Here is a 26,621-nt window from a genome sequence, read left to right on the forward strand (position 1 = left end):
GACTGTCAAATTCAACTTTATTTTACCCATTTCCCTTTTCATTTCACCTACCCCTTTCCATTGTCATCGTAGAATTCGGCACTTCTACTTTTGAATTTACACTTATTCCATATTCCTCTAATATTTTGTTGGTAAACCTATGTTATTATTGGCCAAATTGGATGTTTGAACTTTTTAGAGCTAAAAAGAAGAGAACAAAAATAAAATAAAAATAATCACAAAGCTCTTTAGGGAGGTTGTTTGAAAACCTCAAAATTAACTTCAAGGAGGTCGCTTAGGAAAATCCTTCAATCTGTAGAACACCTACATTATCGAAACTCATAAAGACAAACGATTTATTAAACTCATATATATATATATATTTATTTATTTATTTATATAAAACCGAAGTCTCTGAAACTCCCACAATTTTCCACGTCAGCACAATATTTAAAAAAAAAAACATAAAAAAAAAACTTTTCGCAAAACATAAAACTTTGGCTAAATTGCAAAGTACACCCCTAACGTTTGGGGGTGATTGAATTTTACACCCCAACGTTTTAGAACTTTGATTTTACACCCCAACGTTTGGTTCCATTAGCAAATCACACCCCGGTTAGATTTTGCTGTTAACTGCCAAGTCATCTTGCTGACGTGTTTTTTTTTTTTTTTGCCAAATAAGCTCAAAACGACACAGTTGCAATGGAAATGATGTGATGACTTGGCACATGCTAAATGGCACCGTTTTGCCCAAAGAGAAAACAAATAGAAAATCTAAAAATCCTAAATCTAAACCCACGAACCAGCCCTCCCTTCCTATCCCTTATGAACCTAGACCACCCATCGGCTCTACAACCAGCTCCTTGCATCGTGAACCACCAAGACCTCACCAAGCTTGAACGCAATGATTACTCCGTCCTCTGGAGGCACAAGATGGGCCTCGACAAGTACGACCCAGCAGTCTTCGGGCTCGGCCCATCCTCGGCTTCCAGATTCGGAGTCGGGTCGGGCAAGGAGGCTAAAGCCGTGGAGAAGAGCGCGTTCGATTTGAAGCTGGAGAAGTACGATGCGGCGGCGAAGATCAAAATCATAAAGGAGGTGAGAACTTTCACGGATTTGGGGTTGAAGGAGGCCAAGGAATTGGTCGAGAAAGTCCCTGTGGTGTTGAAGAAAGGTCTCACCAAAGAAGAGGCTGATCCGATTCTCACTAAGCTCAAGGAATTGGGTGCCACTGTGGTATTGGAATAAAGATTGATTTTTGTTTTTTTTTTTTTTTTTTTAATGTTTAAACGTAGAATAATGGTTGTTCTTAGATTAATGAGAAATGAGAAATTCTGGGGTTTTTAAGGAAGGGAAGCGTTGGGTTCATGGGTTTGGGAGCTAAGGGCTGGTTTAGATTTAGGATTTTTAGATTTTCTGTTTGTTTTCTCTTTGGGCAAAACGGTGCCGTTTAGCATGTGCCAACTCATCACATCATTTCCATTGCAACTGTGTCATTTTGAGCTTATTTGGAAAAAAAAAAAAAAAAAAAAAAAACACGTCAGCAAGATGACTTGGCAGTTAACAGCAAAATCTAACCAAGGGTGTGATTTGCTAATGGAACCAAACGTTAGGGTGTAAAATCAAAGTTTTGAAATGTTGGGGTGTAAAATCCAATCACCCCCAAATATTAGGGTGTACTTTGCAATTTAGCCTAAAACTTTTCTAAAACCCAATAAACGCAAAACCCACTCAATCAATACCCACCATACCCACAAACCCTATTTCTCCTTCCTCAGACCCTATTTCTCCTAATCCCCTTCTCCTTCCCCGATTCACCCACAACCACCACAACTCAGCAGGCAGCAGTAGCAGCACCACCCACAACAACTGCAAACTCTCTGGATCGAAGAAGAGCCTTTCTCTTTCTTACAGTGTATCCGAGTTCCTTCCTTCCTCACCTATCTAAGTTCCTTCCTTCCTGTCTTCCTCTCCTTACAGAACGTGACTGTTTTGGTTGAGGTATCTCTCCACTCTTTTGCTTGATGATTTTTGTTTCCCTTATTACATTTTGTTATATGGATTGGTAGTAATGGTTTGCTGCTTGGTTTTGAACACACAACTCAGTTTCTGAGATTATAAGGAAGACAAACACACATTCAAAATTGAATCTATATTATTGGTCCGAGAGTTTGGGTCTTTGACAGAGATATAATGATTAATTGAGAGAGAGAGAGAGAGAGAGAGAGAGAGAGAGAGAGAGAGAGAGAGAGAGAGAGAGAGAGAGAGAGAGAGAGAGAGAGAAGCCCAGGAAAATTGATACGGATATGGACTCTTTGAGTCTCATCTATATCTCTGCGTTGTTCTTGTGCATTGGCAAATCAGAGAATTGTTGAGTGTGCTTTGGAAAATTAGAGAATTGTGGGTCAACTTTCATCCAAAACATTGTATCTTGCCACAAGCTGTTCGGTTTTACTTCCAAAATATAATGTAAAAGTCAGTCTTTTACAAAGCCATAGTACTTTCCTAGGTTCTTTTATTTTTATACTTTCCTTCCTACTGTTTTTCTTTTCTGTGTTTTATTTTTATGTTTAAAGGAGGTTTTAATTTATGAAATAAGCTATAGGTGGGATTAATAACCAATTAGTTGTAGTGAAATTGTCCTTCTGGCTTAGGCAACCATGCCCATTGACCGATTGGAAATAACTTGGAATGTAAATGTTCAAAGCCCTGTTGTTTTGCAACTTATCTTTTGGAATCCAGGTAGGATAGGCTTAGCAGAGGTGTAGACATTGTAATTGTTTGTTCAATTAGAAATAACAATGAATTGCTTTGCTGTGGTGTGGATGATTGTTTTGATTCTTGTGGTTTTTAATTGGATCTTTTTCCTTTGGTTCAATTCTGACAGACGCTACAGAAAAACTGCCAATACTGTCACATGCTGTATTTTACAACTACAACCATAGTGTCATGTTTTTTCACCAGTTGAGTATAATACGATTGGACACTTACACTATTGCACACTCTAATTCTAATAGAAATTCTTACTCTCCCATCCCATATACCAATTTTATTGTTTATTTATTTTGTTATTAAACTGTTTGTCTTTCTTACAAATAAACAATATTGGATATGATGTTGATAGTTTGCTATTTCAGTAAAGCACTGATTCATAGCTTTCATATATATGAATGCATGCTAATTATTGGATTAAATCTTAAATAATTGTTGATGCATTTGTGTCACTTGGATTGAAGATTCAGAAAAGTGCATTTTCGAGGTATGACTTCTTTGGGTGTATATTTTAAATTATTGAGTAGATAATCATATTGACAGATTAATAAGAATATATTAGTAAGTGCATTTTTCCATAGAGGATGTATTATGTATATTGGAAGCTTCAAGGAGGCTGAAAATAATTATAAATGAATCATTACAATTCCATTAGTCAATACATTTTTCAGGTGTTTGAGAAAATTATGAATTGAGATGAAGATTATGAATAAATTGAGCATCCCATTTTAGAAATTGGGCCAACATGTATTTGCTTCTGATAATAATCTCTCCTTCTTTGTAGGTTTTTTTGTTTTTGTTTTTTTTGTTTGTTTGTTAAGAAACCTCCCCCTTTGTAGTTGGTTGACCAATCGTTAATTCTATTAATGATGGATTTAGAATGTTAGGTTAGTTGGGTGATAACATGGTTTTAGGTTGCAGAAGCATCTAACAATGATTTATCATATATATTTTGAATTTGAGGTATTGCAACTGCTACAAATGCTTAGTCACATAAAAAGATTAATAGAGAAAGACAAGGATATGTGGTTTGTTATTCAACTGAAGATATGGCTGATAGAGTGAATCAAGGCAAGTTATTCTTTTTGGCAAATTGTCAATTGAGCCAAAAGCAATTTCTAAATTGAGTTCTATTTGCAATATTGTACTTTATGTATATACTAATGTTTCTCCTATGATTTTCAATTCCAATTTAGTAAAAATTAATTTGCTAACATCTCTTATACAGGTTCTCTTAAATGTTGAGCCACCATGTTCAGTCTTGATTTCCTCTTATGTGACTCCTATGAATTTGTTGTGCTAGAGAGAAATCATGGTCCAGTCCCAGTACTTTGTGATCATGGTTCAGTGTATCAAGAGTCTTTTTTTTTTTTTTCATTAATATTTTTTGTAGTGCATTTGCATCAAGTAGAATTCATGTTTGTGATTTCAGCCAATCTGATGTAGATATGGGAATAAGGAAAAAGTATACCACTAATGCTTGGGAAGCCTAAGTATACCATTGATAATTGTCAATTATCATTGTTGCATATGTTATGTGCTAAACTAAAGTATTAAATATATATAGACCATATGAGTTTGTAAGTTTCATTTTTTTTTTCTTTGGTTGAGACTTGAGATAATGAGTTCATTTCCAAAGTAGTATTGTTAATCATAAATTGAAAATTTTCATAATTGTTCTTTTCCTTCTTCTTCTTCTTCTTCTTATTTATTTATTTTTTACTATAAACAAATGCAAGTATATTTTCAGTTATTGAATAATTAATGTTCTGTTGTAGGTTATTGAATTATTTCTGCCTCATATTATCAATGTAAGCTGTTTTCAAAGTTTTAACAAATAACAATCTTCTCAAGATTTGCATCCCTTAGTGACGATGGGGCAAGTTGCTAATTGTGATTTAATTTGCATCCCTTTGGATTTCCTATAGATAACCATTTAAAAAGCTATTTTTCTACATTGTCATTTTAATCTATATTTTAAAATTTTACTTTTTATAGTTACATATAGTCAATCAGGAAAAGGACCTATATCTTCAGTCTCTTTTTACCATTCTATGGTCCTTATGGAACCATAGAAATCAAGTGGTTCATGATGGGAAGACCCCAAATCTGATAAATGTTGTTCTCACTCACTGCCAAATCTCCTATATGCAGGTACCAGGAGGCCTTTAGAAATGGACAGTCCTAATATCAAGATCACAGCATACCAACTCATAAAGATGTCTCCAATAGGGATTGGCAACTCATTATCAAAGTAGTTTGTTGAAGGAAAAGGAAATTGAAATAGAGTGGCTATGCATATGAAGCAAAGGACTTGAAGGGAGATCTAATATTAGTGGGGGAGCCTAGTAGTGTGTCAACATCTTACCTAGCAGCATTTCAGGATGCAATTATGGAGGTTGCAATAAAAGCTAGAGACCTTGGATTTAGACTAATTTTGTTTGTTAGTGATTGCAAAAGGATTGAATAGGTTTGCAATGGAAGAAGTTAACCAAGATTGCAGGAACAACCTATGATGACAGACTTGCATTTTCTAACTTAATAAGGTTTAACTTTTCACACCATTTTTGTACCAAAAACTATCATGTGTAATGTGTTAGAAGTAGCTTCAATTCTCTAGCTATTCATTATTTAACCCATTACTGTTGGATCTCTCCAAATCTTATGTTATATAACTTGTGTCCTGTAACTGTTATCTATGGTATAAAAAAAAGAAGAAGAAGAAGAAGAAGAAGAAGAAGAAGAAGAAAAGAGTTACATATAGTCTTCAACTATGTTAATTAGAACTATTTAGAATTTAATAAAGGGATCCAACACTAAATAAATTTTGAACAAATTAGGATTGAGGTTGTGTAAAAAATTCTAACTAAATTAGGTAAGCTATTTTTTTTACAAATAGTCCAATTTCATTTTTTTATTTATTCAAACTTATTAACCATCAATTATTTATAAATATATATCTTCACAACTAACCCGTGCATCGCACGGGTTAGCGACTAGTTATTTATAAAAACAATTACAATCTTCATGATTTTAGAGAGCTAGCCCTGAAGGCCCATTATGGTCCTCAACATTTTGATACTTAAACATCTTGGCACAAATTAGAAAGTAGCCAAAATTCACCACTCCTATTACTACCAACATCCAATACACATTATCAAGTCTTCCATCATTAATATTGTTTGGTAACCATCCCGTGATTCGCTCTACCAAACTTGTAATTGCCGGACTTAGATATAACCCAATCGCGAGTAATAACGAGACCATAGCAGTGGATGTACTTTTTAGTGACTTTGGAAATTCTTGATAATACAATCCAACTGAACCTGGGAAATGAAATCCCTCACCAATACCCACAATGCCTAGTGGTACCACAAGCCATAGCGCTGACATGGACACAACCAAGCTAGGCTGACCCATGAGGTGATGGTTTCGGGCCACGTGGAGTCGTTTAGATTCAATTAAGGCAGCCCCCACCAAACCAAATATAGTGATGATGTGGCCAATTCCAATACGTTGGAGAGGTGTCAATGTTCGACGAGCTAGATTTCGCCACGTGGGGAGGAGGAAACGATCAATAATAAGGATTGAGATGATTGTAGCTAAGATGTTGAAGAATAGAAATGTTCCAGCTGGGATTTTGAAATGGGGCCCAAGGTGTCGATCCATAGTTAGTGCTTGAAGGGTTACGAGGCTAGACAAAATTCCTACTGAAATACCCAAGAAAATTCCAGTAGACCATAATGGGATAATTCGGATTAGGGTTTTGAGATCTTCCACTTCTTCCACGGTACATAGCTTCCATGATCTTGCATACAAGCCATTTAATTGTCTATCACCTTCAGTTTTAAGTGCTGCAAGATTTAAGAATCTGCAAAAAAATGAATGAAGAACCTTAACAACTTAGAGAAACTGTATCAGTTTGTACAAAACTTTTGTCTATTTTGCAAGAAAAAACATATTTTTTCTATTTTACACATCTACTTTTACAAAACACTCACATCAGTTTATCTATTTTATTTAAATAATAATATTTCTTTAATTTTTTATTATACCAAACAAACCACTACCCACATGGCCCCATCCTTCTTTTTCTTTCTTTGTTGTGAGAAGAAGATAGATGAGAGAGCAACCTAACGAGGAGAGAGAAAAAAAGAATAAAAAAATCATTTGCACATGAACAGTAATCATGCATATATACACTGTTCCTGTTCATTTGCAAAGTAGTTTTGTACATTTGCACATTTTTACAAATACTGATGTGGGTGTTTTTTGAGTTAAAATGTGCAAAATTGAACACTTTTTGTATTTTGCAAATTTTTGCACAGTGGTTGCTCTTAAAGTGACTACCCCAATGATCAAACTTAAATAATTATGATATTGATGGGAATAGCCAGGATATTTAGGGTCCGTTTGGATTAAGCTTATTGTTGCTGAAACTGAAAACTGAAAACACTGTAACAAAATAATTTTTAAATGTGTGAATAGTACCATGGGACCCATTTTTAATATTTTTTAATATGTGAACAGTGTATGTACAGTACATGAACAGTACATACACTGTTCATAACAGTGTATTTTGTCCCCCAAAGTCAACCTATGCGGGCAAAATAAAAAAAAAAAAAAAAAAAAACAAAGAAAACGCAGTGATCAAAACGTGGATGCAGGAAAACTTCGGATCCAAACGCCCTCTTAATATATTCCTAGTTAATATTGTCATTTACCTACTACCACTCATTCTCTTTCCATTTGATTATCTTATTTGTACTTTATTTTTTTAGAAACAAACACACACACAAGAGAGAGGAAAATGGATTCTAACATAAAGGCACACCACAATTTCACTCAAAAGTCATGGTAACTTTTAAGGGAAGGTGAGGTAAGTTATACTACACACAACACACCCTCTTTAAGTTATGTGAGACAATTACCCTTTTTTTTTATATTATATTTTATTTCCAATAATTTAATTAACTTTAAATAAATAAGTCAAATTTTTAAGTTTTAAAATTAAAGAATACTTGGGAAAGAGTTTAATGGTGAAACATGCAGTAAGAAACACCCATACAAATACTGATACAACTGTGTGCAAGTATTATTATTATTATTATTTTTAAATTGACAAGTTTCACGTGCAACCAATAAATTCTGAGTCCACTTTCACCTATTATTGTGATTGAAAATAATGTTCTTAATTTGACTATAACATATAACTAGAGACCTATACTGTAGTTATTCATAAATTTAGTTATTCAACAAGAATCTCTATTATATTCTGTTTAATTTATATATTTATTAAATTTTTTTAAGTGACATACCATATTTACCAAAAAAAATATTGACATGTATACAGTTAAAATATAATTACAGAAAATAGTTATAGTGATTAATACCTGAAACTCTTAGTTGGTAAATTGTCTTCCATCTTTGACGCTTCAGTGAATCCAAAATAATAATCCTGCCTTCCAACAGTTTTTAGTATTTTTCTCTTTCGAATTGCTGCAACCATGACACGAGCTATGCTTGTGAAAGGGCTTCCATTTGGTTTAATTTGGCGGTAAAATCGCTTTCCCAATACAAATAAGACTAGGCCAATAGCATTTGCAATGACACATATTCCAAACCCTAATCCCCAACTCACATTGTCCTGGATATAGACAATGGCAGAGAAGCTGATTGCATTAGCAAAATACAAGGCGAAAAAATACCAATTAAAGAAAGTTGCTTGATCATTGGGCTTGTCAAATTGTCCAGCTCCCATAGTTGCAATTGTGAAGCGTGTGCCTCCAAGGCCTAGTGAAGCAAGCAGTAAGGTCATGTAGAGGACTCCGTATTGAAGAGTTGATGGGGCTTCACATGTGTGTGAGCCAACTGCACATCCCGGTGGCCTCAAGGACTGTATTGTAGCCGTTATGGTGAACATGATCATACCCTGAATTCTCAAGAGGACGAGAAAAAATATAATGAAAAAAAAAATCGAGTTTAAATTTAATCTATGATAGGCTTTCATTGACCTATTTTTTCCTCAAAAAAGAGATTACATGAAAATGAATTCTTTCCATGTAATTGAGGCCTATAGGCTATACCAGTCCAAAAATTAAAAAATAGGTAAACATGTATACGCCCTTATGACAAGTTTAGTTTATGATAGGCGTTCGAATTAGTTTTTGTTGAAACTTGAAAATTAACAAAAATACCATTTTATCTAGAAAAGGCAAAGCTTTATAAGGATTTACTCAAGCAAATAAGTTAGTGAAAAAAGATAATCCAAATACACTTTGTAAAGCTTATTTTTGGAGGTTTATTTTGTACAAAAAATGAGGTCGTCGTAAACAAATAAAAATAAATAAATTGATCCCAAATTATTAAATTCGTCTAGGTGAAGATATTAGCCATGCCAAAGTTCGAGTGCAGAGGGCCCAAAAGTTAGACTATAACAAGAAGAAAAAAGTTCGATTTGGAAAGTACTATATATAAATGCGAAGTTTCCTTCAGAATTGTAGAAAATTACTTTTGTAGAGTTTTTTTTTTCTTATTTTGTTTTGTTTAGTCACAAGCCTACCTACTCTATAAGGACGTATTCTTACTCTTTCTTTGATAATGTGGGATTAAAGCCCACAAGACCGATATGTTATTTTCCTTAATTTTGCTAAGTGAATAAAGAAGATGATCATGAGCGGATGAGACTTATAGTATTAATCTCAAGCCCAACCAAAAGTGATTTATCCCTTAAGGTAGTTTATACACTTATAAGTATTCTTCCTTAAAATTTATTTATATCAACATATTTTGTGTATTTTTTTTTAATTGTGTAAAAATATACATGAAAAACTTTTTCAACCCGCTTAACCCACACAGTTTTCTCCACCCCGAAGAGGTAACCAAATGGGGGTGGATTTTGGCATTTTGCTCATCTCGTCCCAATGTGTATCTATATTTTTATTTAAATTGTATAAATAATTTGATCTTTTTTATTCATCTTATTTTTTATATACATATTTTTTTTTATCATCCCTAACAAAACTTGTTTTCTCCATCTCTTAACACTCTCTCTCGAATGTTGTTCACGCCATATTCAAGGAGGCCCAACTTAATATCAATTTGCAAATCCTATAGTGAAATTGAGATTGCTTAACCTTGGAAGTTAATTCACCTGTAGGAAACAATATCTATCATATAGTTTGATTCTATCTATGTATTGAATTTATTTTATTAAATTTTTTATATAGACTTGCTCTCGATCTCTTTTAGGACTAATTAACCAAACCTTTAAATGAAATTAGTCGTGAAGTTGCAACATAAGATTATATCTGCAATTCGCATTCAAAAAATTATGAGGCGAATGTAATATGTTTTTCACCACCATATGATATTCTTTTTTTGCTTTATAATAAGTTCCATAACTATGATTCTTGAAAAAAGAAGGGTTCCATAACTAAAGTGCATGAACAAAAAGTTTCGATTGATTATTAGATTAAAAGTTGAAAATATTCTAATAATATAACTCTTTAAACACTCCCAAAAAAAAAAAAAAAAAAATAAAATAAAATAAAATAATCAACGTTAATTTATATACCAGTAAGGAAACAAAGGCGAAGAAGGCAACGACAGGGAAAGAGCCTAAGAAAGAGTCGGCAATGATGGCACCGGCAACTGGAAAGAGACAATTGCTACCCTGTACAACGTTAGAAATTTTTGTAGCGGTTATGCTTTTCACGTTATACTCTGTTATTAGATATACTATCAAATTCGATGCCCATCCACCAGCTACTAGGGAAAGCCCAAATAGAGTTCCTGCTTAAAACAGTGTACAATGCGATATTTAGACCTACTTAGGTAGTTTTATTTACAAAAAACACACACACACAGAAAGATAGAGACCTGTAATGAATGGGAAGGTAATCCAGCCTCCTTGTTTGGACTCGTTAGATGCTTGTTCAGCTTCTTCATTGGGTGTAGTCAAGGCATAAAGCTCCCTTTCAGAGTGTTGTGATGATTCCACGCGTTCCATTCTTTCTCTGAACTAGATTTCAGCTAAGATGCTATGTAGGAAAGTATACTCTCGGTGTCCTATTATTTATATAGGAAGTAAGGTCCTCTCTCTCTCACGCTTTAGGCAATGACTTCATTACCCTTCCCACCCACCCAAAAAAAGGGACAAATTTACCATGGTAAGTTGGTAACCAAAAAAAAAAAAAAAAAAAAAAAACAAACAAAAAGGGAAATTGAGATGTAATTTTTTTTACTTGAAAGGATAACGCATAATATAAGCGAAGTCAAAGAAAATATCCATGATCAATTTGCAATATAGTGTTAATATATTCCATTATGGTTTACAATTTAGGGTCTGTTTTGATTGAGAAGGAAAGAAGGGAGAGTAGAAGAGAGCAAAGTAGATTTGACTGAAAATAAGTTAATTTTAGGTCAGTTCTATTTTACTCTACTCTACTCCCTATTCCTTCCTTCAATCCAAAAGGATCATTAGTGTTAATAAATTCCATTGTGACTTTTTTGTTGGTTTGTTTGTGTTTTTTTGTTTTTTTTTGTTTTTGTTTTTGTTCTTTGGGAAGAAATTAAAAAGCAATAAAAGGTGCATCGTTAGGTGATGAAAAAGAGTGAGTGTGACCTCCAATTCGAGTCCGGGTATCTGTATTTTGAAAAAACTTTCCAGGCTAGCAATTTATCCTACTAGAGTCTACCTGTTGCGAACAGTGATTAGTATTTAATTGAAAACTTTAAAGATACGGGTGAAAAACCAAAAAAAAAAAGAAAAAAAAAAAAAGAGTGAGTGTGTCGGTGTGTGTTTTTATAAGGCTATAAGTTTGTCTTCACACATTAATCCAATTTATCTGCAAGTCAACAGTTGTACGTACGTGCAGTGCTATGATGAATTCCAAGTTGACAATGGCTAGTGGCGAGACATGCATAAAAAATATGCTACTTTTTTATGAGCTAAAGAGGAAGTTTCATTTTTAGTGTGTTCAACGACTAATAAAGGATGGTGATTGTATAACAAGAAGGAAGGATGGTGATTGGTGTGGTGAATGTGGGCTGTGGAAGTCGATGATAAGATTGGTACGTATCCCTTAGCCATTATCTTTTGTCTGCAACATTTGGACTTCAAAAAGTATTTTTTGTTGTCAAAAGTCTGTCGGTGCATCATGCAGAACTAGGATTTCAACTTAGAGGGGTCCAAGGTATAAACAAAAACAAAAAAAATGTAATTGTCATCAGACTATATATAATTGTGATCTGTCCATTTGTGATAATAATACTTGATTCATTTAATTTGTGATAATATTTGGCTTAATATATAGAGGAGGGCCAAAATTTTGGAGAAAGGAGAACCAAATGAAATTTTTTTTGGACCGATTCAAATCAGGCTAGAATATATATATATATATATAAGAAAATTTTCTGCAAAGGGACCATTTAAGCCCAAAATGTGGTTCCGTCTGCATGTCACTAGAGTCCATAAATGAATATAGGTATCTGTCATGCATCAGGCTTTATTGCAAGTTATAATTCATTGATTTTCATTTTTCACGCATATGATACTGTCGGCTAGGAACTTGTGATTATGCTGTCAAAGGAATCATTTGGTAAAAAAAAAAAAAAAAAGTACTTAATTTTATTGCTTTCAAAGATTAATTGATTTGATTGGATTTCTTTCGAACAGAAAATACGTACTTAACTGTGATAAATTATTTTAATTACTTGGTTTTGTTTAACGAAAAAAAAAGTACTTTCAGGCCTCAGGCACTAGAGTTATAATGGTGACTTGTTGAGCAAGAATAAATTTTTGGCATTATGTGATGTTTTCATATCGTTTGATTACATATAACATCTTAGAGAAGAAGAAACTATTTAATATTGGGATAGAAAAGAACTAGATATATAGTATTTGGGGGTTGTAATAAATATTTTCATAATGAGATTTCTAAGTGTGGTTATGTGTATTCAAGTGACCTATTATATAGACCCTTAAAAAATTGTTTATGTTTGTGTTAGGTTGTTCGTGTTGGTTCATTCATGATAATTTCCGTATAATCAATTTCAAGATTATTGGTGTATTTGCTCATTGTAAAAGAGGGATTTATTCTATACTTGAAATAGCTCAAAGAAATCATTTCTAGGTATTATGTAACCTCAACTGATGCTTGATTTGATTAAGATGTTAACTGGTAAAATTTCTTGTCATCGAACAAGAGATTTGAAATTCACACAAAAAAATCAATTTCTATTGGAAAATTGGTGAATTCACAAATATTCATTCATGTTAAGATTAATAATACAAATATGACCACAATACTTTAGTGAACTTACAAATATTTAATTATTTCAAATAATTTAAGTGCACAATTATTTTGTATATTTTTAATTGCGTGTGTTATTAAATTAGTTTTTACCTTTAGATGGTTTTTGTTTCAATTGTTATTAAAGCAATTAAGTATGAGGAAGAATATCATATTCCAAATAAATTTTTATTTTTGATAATAAGTATTTCAAATAAATTGTTTCTTATATAAATTTTATAAAAATAACCATCTATATTTCTTTTATATATATAATTACTACTGTAAGGACACGATTCGTATCGAACCACAACAGTGTTGGGTTCGCACGTAAAAAGGCCCAAATAATATCATTTGTAGAGCGTGGGTTTGAAAGGCTAGGCCTTAGTCACTAGGCGGTGAGTTTTTTCGTGATGTTCATACATGGCTAAGTTATTTTCGCCCTAGGATTCTTTCTCCAGGAGGCGGGCTGGAAGGCTCTGGTTTTTGGCCATTTTTCCCAGCCCCTTCTCCTGATTGTTCCCTTTTCCTTTTATACTAGCATGTGTTTTTTATCCTTCGTCCACGTGTAGGATCGACATTCCAAGACTGATACTTGTTCCATCAGCCCATACCTAGAGTGGTTGGGGGTGGTTGTAAAAACTGGAGGATATGGCTCTGTCAGGTGCAGAGTATTGAATGACGGTAAAGACAGCTTTCCCTAGTCGTTATTCTTTCCAACATACCCTTTTCTATTGGCGTAGATATTTTAGATTTTTTCCCAAGTTGTTTCTGTACCATTTTTGCCCTTTCTTTTTATGGGACCTCGGACATGCCGAGGACTGAGTCGTCATCGGCTGTGTTCCAAGGCCATTTTGTACTTGTTTTAATGATCTTGGGCTATAACCCTTCTCGGCTCGGACCTTGGGCCCCAATGAATAAATGGATTTGGCCCACGAATTGTTGGGTCCCACAACTACACTATCTATAGTATAGATAATTAATAAATACATTTAAATAGATTCACCCAAAAACAACACCCACTTACACATATAAGCGTTTATTATATTTATATATTATTAATATTATATTAATTTAACAACAAACGACAAGTTGAAGAAAAGTCATACATGAAAGTATTGAGAGTCTAAATAGTATTGCATTATTGCTAATAGAATTGCTTTTGCTTTTGAAGATAAACCATACACGTGTAGGACATGGACCAAATTTTAATCTCAAATTTGTCAAATAAATCTTGTCTAAACTTCAAGTCATTAAAGTTTAAACTTCTGGCAGACTAGTGCCTGGGACCGTGGGATAAAGAACTAAAGAAGATAAAAATAACCGACTTTGTGGCTGGTGATTTTTCTAGAATGAAGAAGAGATCTTCCCGCCGTAAAATTCGAAAGTGCAAAGTCCAAAGGTTTTTCAATGAAAATAGATAAAAAAAAAAATTAGAAATTTATTTTTTATTTTTTGAGTAGTCACAACAAATCTTAAAAGGTAAATTATTATTGGTTTTTCACTTGAGTCCATTATTAACATCATTTTTTTTTTTTTATCTACTTGACACTTTGGCTTAGTTATGAAATTGTTATAAAAATATTGTATTTCTAACCTTTTTTTTTTAATTTTAAATCATATCCAAAAATTGGGGGGCTAGTTTCATTGTTCGAGTATTTTCTTAGAAAAATTTAAATTAATAAGGATAATTATCATATTAATATATGCTAATAGATTTTTTTGATTTTTTTTTTTTTTTGGGGAGGGGGGGTGGTGGTGGTTGGGGTTAGCGGTTAGCCTGTCAGTCTAGATCAACGTGGCTTCACCAAATGATGATTAATTAAGGCTTTAATATAAATCATAAATTCATTGTTGGTGAGGTGGAAGGCTGGGTAAGAGAATTCTCTTTCATTCTCAAGAATGAGACATATACCTTATAGTCTTATACTATTTATATAATAGTATTACATCAACAAGAAAATATCAAGAAAAATAAATATCTTAATTATTTTTTGTTTAAAAGTTGACATATCAGTTTATAAAATTTACAAATAAAAATTGTATTATCCTAATAGGTTTAAAAAAATATAACTGAAGATAAAAATTGTTATTTTTTAATTTATTTTTTTAGTTGGTGGTGCTATTGCCATATAGATCGATGATATATTGTAAATTTATTGTTCCCAACATTAGCCTTTTAAATTTTTTTCATTTTTTGTTTTTTTTTTGTTTTCTTCTTGAGTTGGCTCTTTTAGCTTTCCAGTTGAGCTTTACCCGTAGTATGCTTTGAGGATTTTGGTTCACAAAATACTGGCTTATAAGAGTTTACAAAAGTCAGTTGCAAAGTATGGTCTTGATTCGACTTTAAGTATATGATATCATAAAGAATATTTTGTAAACTCTTATAAGCCAGTATTTTGTGAACCATCAGTTGCAAAGAATGGTTGATTAGACTTTAAAGTATGATATCATAAATTAGGTGTCTAGAATCGAACAACAAATACTTTTCAATTTAACGGTCCACAGGAAAGTCACATGCAATGGAAGTAATTGAGAAAGTCCTATCAGTTGATAATGTCCTGAAATTGCTTCTCAATGGCATAATGAGTTATACAACCCTTGAAGTTGAAGTTAAACAAATAAAATCTTCTGTGTTTTCCTTTTCAACCTTACTCTTTAAGACTTCATGTAGACACCCTATTTCGTTTCTCAATTACAATGCATACCTTTTGTGCATGCGTCCCCCCAATGATGAACTAATTGAATGATGTGCATAACTTTCTAATCTCTCTCTCATTTGACACGTTTTTATTTTATTTTTCAACTCCTTTATTTATTCATTCATAGTTTTTACTGTCAATCTTTTTTTAAGTGCATTTGAAGCAACCTTTTTTAATCCATGCATGCTTGACTTTTTTCCCCTTTTCCACAAAATCCTCAGTTCTAGAAAGTTATATCCAAAAAGGTCAAGTTTTGTTCCTCAAGCTCCTTCTGTTAATTTAACTTAAAAACTATTGCATTTTATTTCAAATATATTGGCAAACCCAGCTTTAATGGTCCATAAGAAAAGGACAAAACAAAACCGAATGGTGAGACGTACATTTTGGGGTACAGTGGACAGACACCTTCCACACTAAGCAAGTCTAGCGTGCCCTCAGCTGCACGATTTTTGTCTTGGTTGTCATTCCACAGTTCCAGTCGGGCAGTGGAGGGTGTGCAAACAAAAACGGATAGTAGGTGCGTGTATTTTAGAAAAAATTTAAAAAGAGAGAGTGGAGACCAGATAAGGGCATTTCATGGTAATTAACCCTGATTTTCAAACATTATAATTAGTAGGCCACATCTTCAAACTATATTTTTTACTAGCATTTCGAGTTTAAGAGACTCAATTTAGGGCTTATAAATCGAGTCTTTGAGACTCGATTTACATGGGTTGATCATGTTTGATGTGGTATTTTTTTCCATGTGGCGTCTACATGGAAATCAAGTCTCTAAGACTCGATTTATAACCCATTTTATAATTACAATCATTCATACTCAGAAGACGCAGAAACAAAAACGCAGAAAGAAAGAAAAAAAGAAAGAAAGAGGGAGAGAGAAGAAGAAGAAGAAGAAGAAGAAGAAATGGAGATGCAAGCTCAACCGCCGACCCAGGTCGCGCTGCCCAGGCCGCGTGACTTAGGCTACGCGACCCAGGCCGCATTGCCCAGGCCGCGTGACCAGGCCGTGTTGCCCAGGCCACGCTGCCCAGGGTTGTGCGGCCTCCTATCTGATTTGGGTCTCTAGATCTTTCTCTCTTTGATCTGATTGTGCTGAGATTGTTGTGTCTCTGATTTGATTGTGCTGGATTGTTGCGTTTCTTGGATTTCTTAAATTTTTTTTTTTTTTTTGGTATTTCTAGGAATGGCTGAGAGACTTGAGACTTAAAATTTTTTTTTTGGTTTATAAATCGAGTCTTAGAGACTCGATTTCCAGGTAGATGCCACATGGAAAAAAAAATCACATCAGACGTGATCAACCCATGGAAATCGAGTCTTTGAGACTCGATTTATAGGCCAAAATCAAGTCTTTAAAACTTGAGATGCTAGTAAAAAATATAGTTTGAAAACGTGGCCTACTAATTATAATGTTTGAAAATTAGGGTTAATTTCCCATTTTGACCCCAGATAAGGGGGGGAGAAGAAAAGAAAGAAGAAAAACTAGAGAGAACAGAGGATAAACATGGAGACTCCATTTTCACTTGATTTCAGAACTAAGATGTACCCGTCGTTTTTCATCTCCTAAAATCATTTTCACCACATCTCTTTGCATTCTAATTTTCAAAAAGCCTTCAAAATATATATATATATATATATATAAACAAAAAAAGACATTGAGAGAGATTGAAATTTCTTGGGAGAAAACCCAGTCCTGAGGGGGGACAAATCTAGAGCCAAGCTAACAAGTCCAATATCCAAGTTCTTGCTGTTAGCCAGACCCACACTGTACACAACTAGTTCAACACCTCTCCATCAACCATCGCCGGTGGAGCGTCGTGTGGTGGGAGGACCATCCTTCAGAGAACGCCGTTATCATCGCCATTCATCTCATTGGAGTCATCATCAAACCCGTCCAAGGAATTGCTGGGTATGTTTTCAACCTTTCCACTCTATATTCTTGCGTGTTTTAGTCATCTGAAGCTTGGTTGCCTTGCTGGGTATGTTCTTTTCAGTCTGAATGTTAAAGCTCGAAGCTTGGGCTCTCTTGTGACCAAATAACTAAGCTTGGTTGTGATAAAAGAAAGTTAAAAGTAAAAATTGGGGTTAAATCATGTTAGCATGTGATTTCTTAAAAGGGTGGACCCATGCATTGAAAGCTTTTGATGAATACATAGTTTTTTTACACCGTAGCTAATCTACAAGTTGCCTAGACCCATTTTGCTTCCAACAAAGTCTATGTTTTCGGTTTCCAAAAGCAGAAATAAAAATATACTTTATTTTTTACTTCAAATCAAAACCAAGTCACAAGCTAATTTGATTAAGCCCCACTCTTTTCTTAGAAAAAGTATAATCCCACTGGTTCCCTTAAAATGAAATCTTCTTATGTTGCTCAGATCATGACTTGGAAGAGTTTAAGCTTACGCACGTTTTTTTTTTTTTTTTTTTTTTTAATTTTTTTTTATTATATTTATATATATATATATATAGTAGTTGTGATATCAATTCCTTGACATGCTTGTTAGTTTCTTTGCCCTCATTTTGTTTCGTTATTAACTTGCTGCTTCTTTTTATTATCATTATCTCGTCTTATGATTTAGCTTTAGGCCACCATGTCATAAAATCAACTACTTGCTCGATTTGATGTAATGAATTCGATCAATGATATTGTGCCCATTGAACGATTAATTGAACATCAAATAGTCCTTACTTGTTTAGTAGAGACCGGTAGACATACCGGGCGTGCGTGGGTGCCTCATACCTTCCCATGGTGTAATTTGACCCCCGAACTTGTCCTTGGTGGATGTAGACCATTTTTCTTATCCATTGAGTCAATCAAATAAAAAAGAAAGGGTTTTTATTTCTTGTTTTATTTTCCCTTAAAAAAAATTAAAATAAGTGGCGACTCCTCAACTTTTTTTAGACTCATGATTTTTTTAATAAAAAATACTCTCAAGATCAAACCTTTCTTTTCTTAAAAACCCATCCTGAGAGGTGTCACGTGGCCGTGTCCACACCTCATCATATTGATCAACAAATTGCTTTAATGTAGTCTTTGGGCCCACATAACCATAAAAAAAAAGACATTCATACTTTCACTACGTTCTGTAGTAGACATTCTTGCCCAAAATGTATTTTTAACATACATATGTTGGTATCCAATGATGTCGCTCTTAATACAACCATTTCAACCATTCATTATCTTGAAGATTATGCACCTCAAGTAATCTTTGCCAACTGTCTTCAAATTCATCACGACTCAAGGAGATATATACAGAGCACTCTATATTCCTCTTAATCGCCTCATATTGAGAATACCCTTCAAATTTCTCAAGAATTTTCTTCATTATATTCCATAAACAAAACCTATGTTTAGTTTAAGGGAATACTATTTCCATTGCCCTTTTCATAGCTTTCTCTTGATCAGTTATAATTGCTTTTGGAGCTCAGCCTGAACTGCACTTTGTCAATGATTCAAACGACCAAACAAAAGTATCAACATTCTCGTTTGATATTAGACCACATCCAAGAAGTATTGATTGACCATGATGATTCACTCCTACAAATGGAGCAAATGGAATTTTATATGAATTTAAGTATGTGGTGTCAAATATTATAACATCCCCAAAATATTCACATGTAGCTCTACTTCTTGCATCCGCCCAAAACACATTCCTTAATCGATATCTATCATCCACATCCATTACATAATAAAATCGGTCATCCTTCTCTTGCATTCTAACAAAATAGTCACGAAGTGCTCTAGCACCTCCCATCCCAAGTCGAAGTCGCCTTGCTTTGTCAAAACGATTTCTACAATCTTTCTCTCCAAATGGAAGCTTCTCAAATCCTCATGCTTCAAAAACAATAGATTTATAGTTTTTATTGATACGAATTCTAGCTTTATCATTTAATTCAAGCCTTCTTTTCACATAAGAATCCATCTTTTTATGACATCTAAAATATCTAGCTTTTCCGGGACTTAAAGTATGGATATGATCAAGCACAAGAGTCGACAATCTAAAACTTTCATCAGGACAACAAGTAGCATTAATCTTTGTCTTGCACCCGAGATATTTTTTTGGTCTTGGTTTAAGAGCATTAGTTGCCTTAATTTTGCCTTGCCTTGATTAACACATGAAAGAGTGAAATATTTTAAATTTTCATCATGTCCAAGTTTAAAGGTTCTCTTCGACACACCAAAAACTGCTTGTTTAGCATATTGCATATAATATTCTCTAACTTCTTCTTCTAAATTAAACATCATTCCAACCTTTGGTTCTAAAATAATTTCATTTCCATCTAAAATCTTGTTGATTTCGTGCTCCTTTTCTTCAATCTTTTCAATCTCTAACTTTTGCTCATTTTCTTCCTTATTAGTGACGATTTCTTCATTTGAAGACATGTAGTCTTCATTGTCTAACAATTAGATGATTGTTTTCATTAGAAATACTATTCAATTATCTAGTAAAAAATATAAAAAACTTTAAACTATGTATTGTGCTCAGAAACATTAAAAATAAAATACATGTAGTCGAGGAATTATCAAAAGTAGAAGAATTAGAAACATTAGATAGCATTGTGGGAGCATCATTCTCAGCCATGGCTTTGGCAGCTTCTCCAATGATTCCAGCGACTTGTGTGGTGGCGGAATTAGTTGGAGTGTGGCAGGGTGGAGGCATGGGCAAGAGGAAGCAGATTGTGGATTTGGGATCCGAGATCAAAGAGGCAAGGAGAGAGGGATGCAGTGGGGAAGGAGGTAGAAAAGCTTGAGGGTTTTAGAATTCTTTATTTAGGTTTTGTTAACTCTGAGTTTGATACGTTTTGTGTTCAGGAGGGTTTTTTATTTTTTATTATTATTATTTTTTAAATTTGAATTTGTTAATATCTTACGTGGCATTTTAGTTTTTAAAAAGCTGACGTGAAGCATGCCACATTAGTAGTTTGTAAAATGTTTGTAGATTAATAGTTTGTGTTTGTAACATTACTCAATTGATTTATTTGGTTTTCTTTTGAACAGAAAAGTACGTACTTAATTAACTGTTATAAATAAATTCAATTACTTGGTTATCTTTAACCAAAAAGAAAAAGTACTCTCAAGCCTCAGCGTGCTTAATTCTCAAATGATCCTAGAGTTATAATGGTGACTTGGTGAGCAAGAATAAATTTTTGGCATTATGTGATGTTTTCATACCGTTTGATTACAAAAAAAAAAAAAAAAAAAAAAAAAAAAAAAAAAAAAAACTTACAGAAGAAGAAACTGATCCAAAAATTGGATTCTTGACGAAAAAGTTAATGAACTATATGGTATTTGGGTTGTAGTTAATGTTTTCATAATGTGATTTCTGAGTGTGGTTACATGAATTCAAGTAGACCCTTAAAAAATTGTTAATATTTGTGTTAAGTTGTTAGTATTGTTTCATTCATGATAATTTCGGTATAATCAATTTCAAGATTGTTGGTGTATTTTGCTCTTTATAGAAGAGGGATTAATTCTATATGCTTGAAGTAGCTCGAAGAAATATTTTCTATTATGTAAGCTCGACATGTGCTTGATTGATCAAGATGCCAAATTGCCAATCTCGATTGATCCTTAATTGATGCTCGATCAATCAAGAACAACATTTTATTTTCACGTTCTTGTTTCTATTCTAGTTTCAGTTATTTATTTTAACTATACTTAAAAGCACATATTAAAAAAGGATAAAAACATTGCTTCTAAGAGGCTAGAGAGACAACCCGGCCACCAAGTATGACATGAATGATATATAGAATTCTAAATTTGCCGATTCTTTTTTTATTTATTTTATTTATTTTTTATTTTTATACCTAAACGTAGCAAAAGAAACATTTGGCCAGGTTGTTTGTTTAGCATTTGTTGTAAGTACTAAAAATAGAGGACGGTGATTCTACAAATAGGATCTCCGGCCAGTTCTATTCTAGCAATTTAAATTTTGAGAATGGGTGTCAATAGCATTGTAGTTCAATTTGTAATTTTTGCAAATTTAAAATAAGACAGTACTTCTTCTATTGAATCTACACTTATTCCACATTCCACTAATATTTTGTTGGTGAACCTGTGTTATTATTAGCCAATTGGATGTTTGAACTTTTTAGTGCTAAAAAGAAATAAGAGAAAAATCACAAAGCTCTTTAGGTAGTTTACTCGAAAACCCCAAACTTCAAGGAGGTCACTCAGGAAAACTACCCTTCGTTATGAAAACCACCTTCATTACCAAATTCATAAATACTAACTGTCATTATTTATAAAAACAATCACAATCTTCATGATTTTAGGGAGCTGGCACCAGAGGTCCATTATTGTCCTCAACATTTTGATACTTAAACATCTTGGCACAAATTAGATAGTAGCCAAAATTCACCACTCCTAATACTGCCAACATCCAATACACATTGTCAAGTCTTCCATCATTAATATTATTTGGTAACCATCCTGTGATTTGTTCCACCAAACCTGTAATTGCCGGACTTAGATATAACCCAATTGCGAGTAATAACGAGACCATAGCAGTGGATGTACTTTTTAATGAATTTGGAAATTCTTGATAATACAATCCAATTGATCCTGGGAAATGGAATCCCTCACCAATGCCCACAATGCCTAGTGGTACCACAAGCCATAGGGCTGACATGGGCACAACCAATCCAGGTTGACCCATGAGCTGATGGGTTCGAACCACATGGAGTCTTCTAGATTCAATTAAGGCAGCCCCCACTAAACCAAATATATTGATGATGTGGCCAATTCCAATACGTTGGAGAGGTGTCAATGTTCGACGGGCTAGATTTTGCCACGTGGGGAGGAGGAAACGATCAACAATATGGATTGAGATGACTGTAGCTAAGAAGTTGAAGAGTAGAAATGTTCCAGCTGGGATTTTGAAATGGGGCCCAAGGTATCGGTCCATGGTTAGTGCTTGGAGAGTTACGAGGCTAGAAAAATTACCTATTGAGATACCTAAGAAAATTCCAGTAGACCATAATGGGATAATTCGGATTAGGGTTTTGAGATCTTCCACTTCTTCCACTGTACATAGCTTCCATGATCTTGCATACAAGCCATTTAATTGTCTATCACCTTCAGTTTTAAGTGCTGCAAGATTTAAGAATCTGCAAAAAAAAAAAAAAAAAAAAAAAAGGAAGAACCTTAACCACTAAAAGTGACTATCCCAATTGTCAAACTTAAAATAATTATGATGTTGATAGGAGTATCCAGGATATTTAATTCCTAGTTAATATTGTCATTTACATTTTTTATATAAGATAGAAATTCTACTCTAACCTAATCTAAGTATATATGTATGTGAAGTTCCTTCCTGAAAACTTGAACATCGACTCTTACCCTCTCATAGTCCATAAGTACTTATATATGTGGATGACTATCGCACCAAAGGTGTGCGGTGATAATATTGTCATTTACCTACTCCCACTCATTCTCTTTCCATTTGATTAGCTTATTTGTACTTAGCTTATTTACTTAAATGTGAGATAAGATTTGATTTCAAGTAATTTAGTTAACTTTAAATAAATAAGTCAGATTTTAAGTTTTTAAATTAAAGAATACTTAAGAAAGAGTTTAATGGTGAAACATGCGCGCAGTAAGAAACAACCATACAATACTGATACAACTGTGTGCAAGTTTTATTATTATTATTATTATTATAATAAATTAACAAGTTTCACATGCAACCAATAAATTATGAGTCCACTTTCACCTTTGAATTTAACATATAACTAGAGACCTATACTGTAGTTATTCATAAATTAAGTAGTTATTCAACAAGAATCTCTATTATATTCTGTTTAATTTATATATTTATAAAACTTTTTAAAGTGACATACCATATTTACCAAAAAAAAAAAAAAAAAAAATAGACATGTAGTTAAAATATAATTACAGAAAATAGTTTTAGTGATTCATACCTGAAGCTTTTAGTTGGTAAATTGTCTTCAATCTGTAATGCCTCAGTGAATCCAAAATAATAATCCTGCCTTCCAAAAGTATCCAGTATTTTTCTTTTTTGAATTGCTGCAACTATGACACGAGCTATTCTCGTGAAAGGGCTTCCATTTGGCTTGACTTTGCGATAAAATCGCTTTCCCAATACAAATATGACTAAGCTAATAGCATTTGCAATGACACATATTCCAAACCCTAATCCCCAACTCACATTGTCCTGGATATAGACAATGGCAGTTAAACTGATTGCACTAGCAAAATACAAGCTGAAAAAATACCAGTTAAAGAATGTTCCTTGATCATCGGGCTTGTCAAATTGTCCAGCTCCCATAGTTGCAATTGTGAAACGTGTGCCTCCAAGTCCTAGTGAAGCTAGCAGTAAGGTCATGTAGAGGACTCCATATTGAAGATTTGATGGGGTTTCACATGTGTCGTATGAGGCAACTGCACATCCTTGTGGCCTCAAGGATTGTATTGTAGCCGTTAGGGTGAACATTATCATACCCTGAATTCTCAAGAAGACAAGCGGAAATAGAAATGAGTTTAAACTGCTTTTATTGACATCCCATTTTTTGTTGACGAATATACTAGTAAATGTTTGTAAAAATTTATTCTAAATTATTGTTTAGATTATATGAAAATGAATTCTTTCCTATGCAATTCAGACCCACACCAGTCCAAAAATATGTATACATGTATGTGCACTTATGACAAATATAGTTTAAAATATATAATATTTGGAGCTTATGTGTGCATTTTTCTTGAAAATTGGCAAAAATACCATTTTATCTAGAAAAAAGGAGCTTTAAAAAGTTTTACTCAAGCAAATAAATTAACAAAAAAACCTAATCCAAATGCACTTTGTATAGCTTATTTTTGGAGCTTTATTTTGATTAAAAAGTGAGTTGGACAAAAGTATAGTTCTGTGTAGAAAAAAGAAAAAAAGAAAAGAAAAAAAAAAAGAGGTTTTAAAAGTTGTACATAAACAACTAAGAAAGAAAAAAAATTTGACGCCAAATTTATCTAGCTAGGTGAAGTATAGCCATGCCAAAGTTTGAGTGCAAAGGGCACATCAAATTAGCTTATAACAAGAAGAAGAAAAAAAGTTCAATTTGGAAACTATATATAAGTGCCTAATTTCCTTAAAAATTAAAGAAAAATTTGTAATTTTTTAGTCACAAGCATACCTACACTATAAGCACACATTCTTTCTCTTTCATTGATAATATGGGATTAAAGCCCACGAGACCAGCCGATAATCCCGATATGTTAGTTTAAACAAGTGAATAAATAAGATGAGTGGATGAGACTATAGTATTAGAGAGAGTTTGGATTCGGATTATCTCAAGTCTGCGTTTCTAATGTTGCGTTTTCTCTTTTTTTTTTTTTTTTTCCTTCTGGTTCAGCCTACAATGGTTGACCGGTCTTCTGTGAACAGTGCTCTTATGCACTGTTCACGGGTCCCACAAACTCCACTTTTTATCAAATTTTTCATAAAAAATGAGTCCCACAGCACTATTCACACATTTAAAAATTATTTTGCTACAGTGTTTTCAGTTTTTAGTTTTCAGTTTCAGCAAAATAAGTTCAATCCAAACAGACCCTTAGTCTCAAGCCCACCTAAATCAAAAGTAATCTGTCCCTTTAGGTAGTGTATACACTTATAAGCATTCATCGATAAAATTTATACATATCAGCATATTTTGTATATTGTGTTAAATTTTATATGAAAACTTTTCTGCCCGCCTGATTCACAAATCCTTCCCCTTTGTTTTCATCTCCACTTATTAATGTCGAAACCACTTTATTAAAGATAACAAAATATCTCTAATTTGTCTCGTTCCAATTCAACATCTCTCTTGTCATATGTGAGTTTTCCCCAACCATAACTGATCATGCCATGTCCCATTTTATTATTATTTTTAAATACTAAGTATTTTATTACATACACAGGGAAAGGAGGAAAAAGTCTTAAAAAAACTGATAGTAATGTATATCTAAAAAGACCTAACTCTTAAATGAATACTTATACCTAAAGGGCCTAAAGTATAATTGTACCTTGCAAAATAAGATATTTTAAAAATGCTATACATTCTCTTTTTGGGTTAAAATAAACTCGTCAGAAAGAGGATAAAGCACATATTTTTATAAGTAGTGCTGTTTTAGACTTCTATCAAATTTTCTATTTCTTTAAATAAAATAAAATTAATTGTGAAGTCGCAGCATTAGATTATGCAGTTCGAATTCTAAAGATTTTTTTTCTTCTGAACATTGCATTCAAAAGACTATGTGGCTAATGTAATATGTTTTCCACCACCACGATAATCTTTTTTTGCTTTAAAAGTATCATAACTGTGATTCTCAAAAAATAAAAAAGTTCCATAACTAACATGAAAAAAAAAAAGTTTCCACTGATTATTATTAGATCGATTAAGTTGAAAAGATTCAAGTAATTCATTAACCACACACCCCCCAAAAAAAAAACATTAATTACCAGTAAAGAAACAAAGGCGAAGATGGCAACGACAGGAAAGGAGCCTAAGAAAGAGTCGGCCATGATGGCACCGGCAACAGGGAAGAGAAAGTTGCAACCGAGGACAATGTTGTATATTTTTGTAGCGGTTATGCTTTTCACGTTAAACTCTGTTATTAGATATACTAGCAAATTCGACGCCCATCCACCAGCTACTAGGGAAAGACCCATTAGAGTTCCTGCTTAAAACAGTGTACAATATGCTATATTTAGACCTAGCTACTACTTTTATTTACAAGACAGAGAGAGAGCTAGAGAGAGACCTGTAATGAAGGGGAAGGTAATCCAGCCTCCTTGTTTGGACTCCTTAGTTGCTTGTTCACCTTCTTCATTAGGTGTAGTCAAGGCATAAAGCTCCCTCTCAGAGTGTTGTGATTCCATGC

At 33.3% G+C, this 26,621-nt stretch overlaps 3 protein-coding genes across 3 annotated transcripts; 1 reads left to right on the plus strand and 2 right to left on the minus strand.

Annotated features, from left to right (window-relative positions):
• The first annotated feature begins 714 nt into the window (after positions 1–714).
• LOC126696548 (uncharacterized) lies at positions 715–1,296 on the plus strand. The gene has a single exon (XM_050393267.1). It carries the CDS (start codon positions 715–717, stop codon positions 1,225–1,227), a length of 513 nt encoding a protein of 170 aa, XP_050249224.1. The 3' UTR covers positions 1,228–1,296.
• Positions 1,297–5,712: 4,416 nt separating this feature from the next.
• LOC126697335 (protein NRT1/ PTR FAMILY 2.7-like) lies at positions 5,713–10,815 on the minus strand. Its single transcript, XM_050394295.1, has 4 exons — positions 10,633–10,815; positions 10,328–10,545; positions 8,145–8,683; positions 5,713–6,622 (listed from the first exon to the last, which is right to left on the minus strand). Exons 1-4 carry the CDS (start codon positions 10,760–10,762, stop codon positions 5,785–5,787), a joined length of 1,725 nt encoding a protein of 574 aa, XP_050250252.1. The 5' UTR covers positions 10,763–10,815; the 3' UTR covers positions 5,713–5,784.
• Positions 10,816–21,906: 11,091 nt separating this feature from the next.
• Positions 21,907–26,621, minus strand: LOC126697337 (protein NRT1/ PTR FAMILY 2.7-like). Its single transcript, XM_050394296.1, has 4 exons — positions 26,502–26,621; positions 26,200–26,417; positions 23,669–24,210; positions 21,907–22,855 (listed from the first exon to the last, which is right to left on the minus strand). Exons 1-4 carry the CDS (start codon positions 26,617–26,619, stop codon positions 22,018–22,020), a joined length of 1,716 nt encoding a protein of 571 aa, XP_050250253.1. The 5' UTR covers positions 26,620–26,621; the 3' UTR covers positions 21,907–22,017.

The sequence above is a fragment of the Quercus robur genome, chromosome 8 (genome assembly GCF_932294415.1).
Source record: "Quercus robur chromosome 8, dhQueRobu3.1, whole genome shotgun sequence".
NCBI classification, from domain to species: Eukaryota; Viridiplantae; Streptophyta; class Magnoliopsida; order Fagales; family Fagaceae; genus Quercus; species Quercus robur.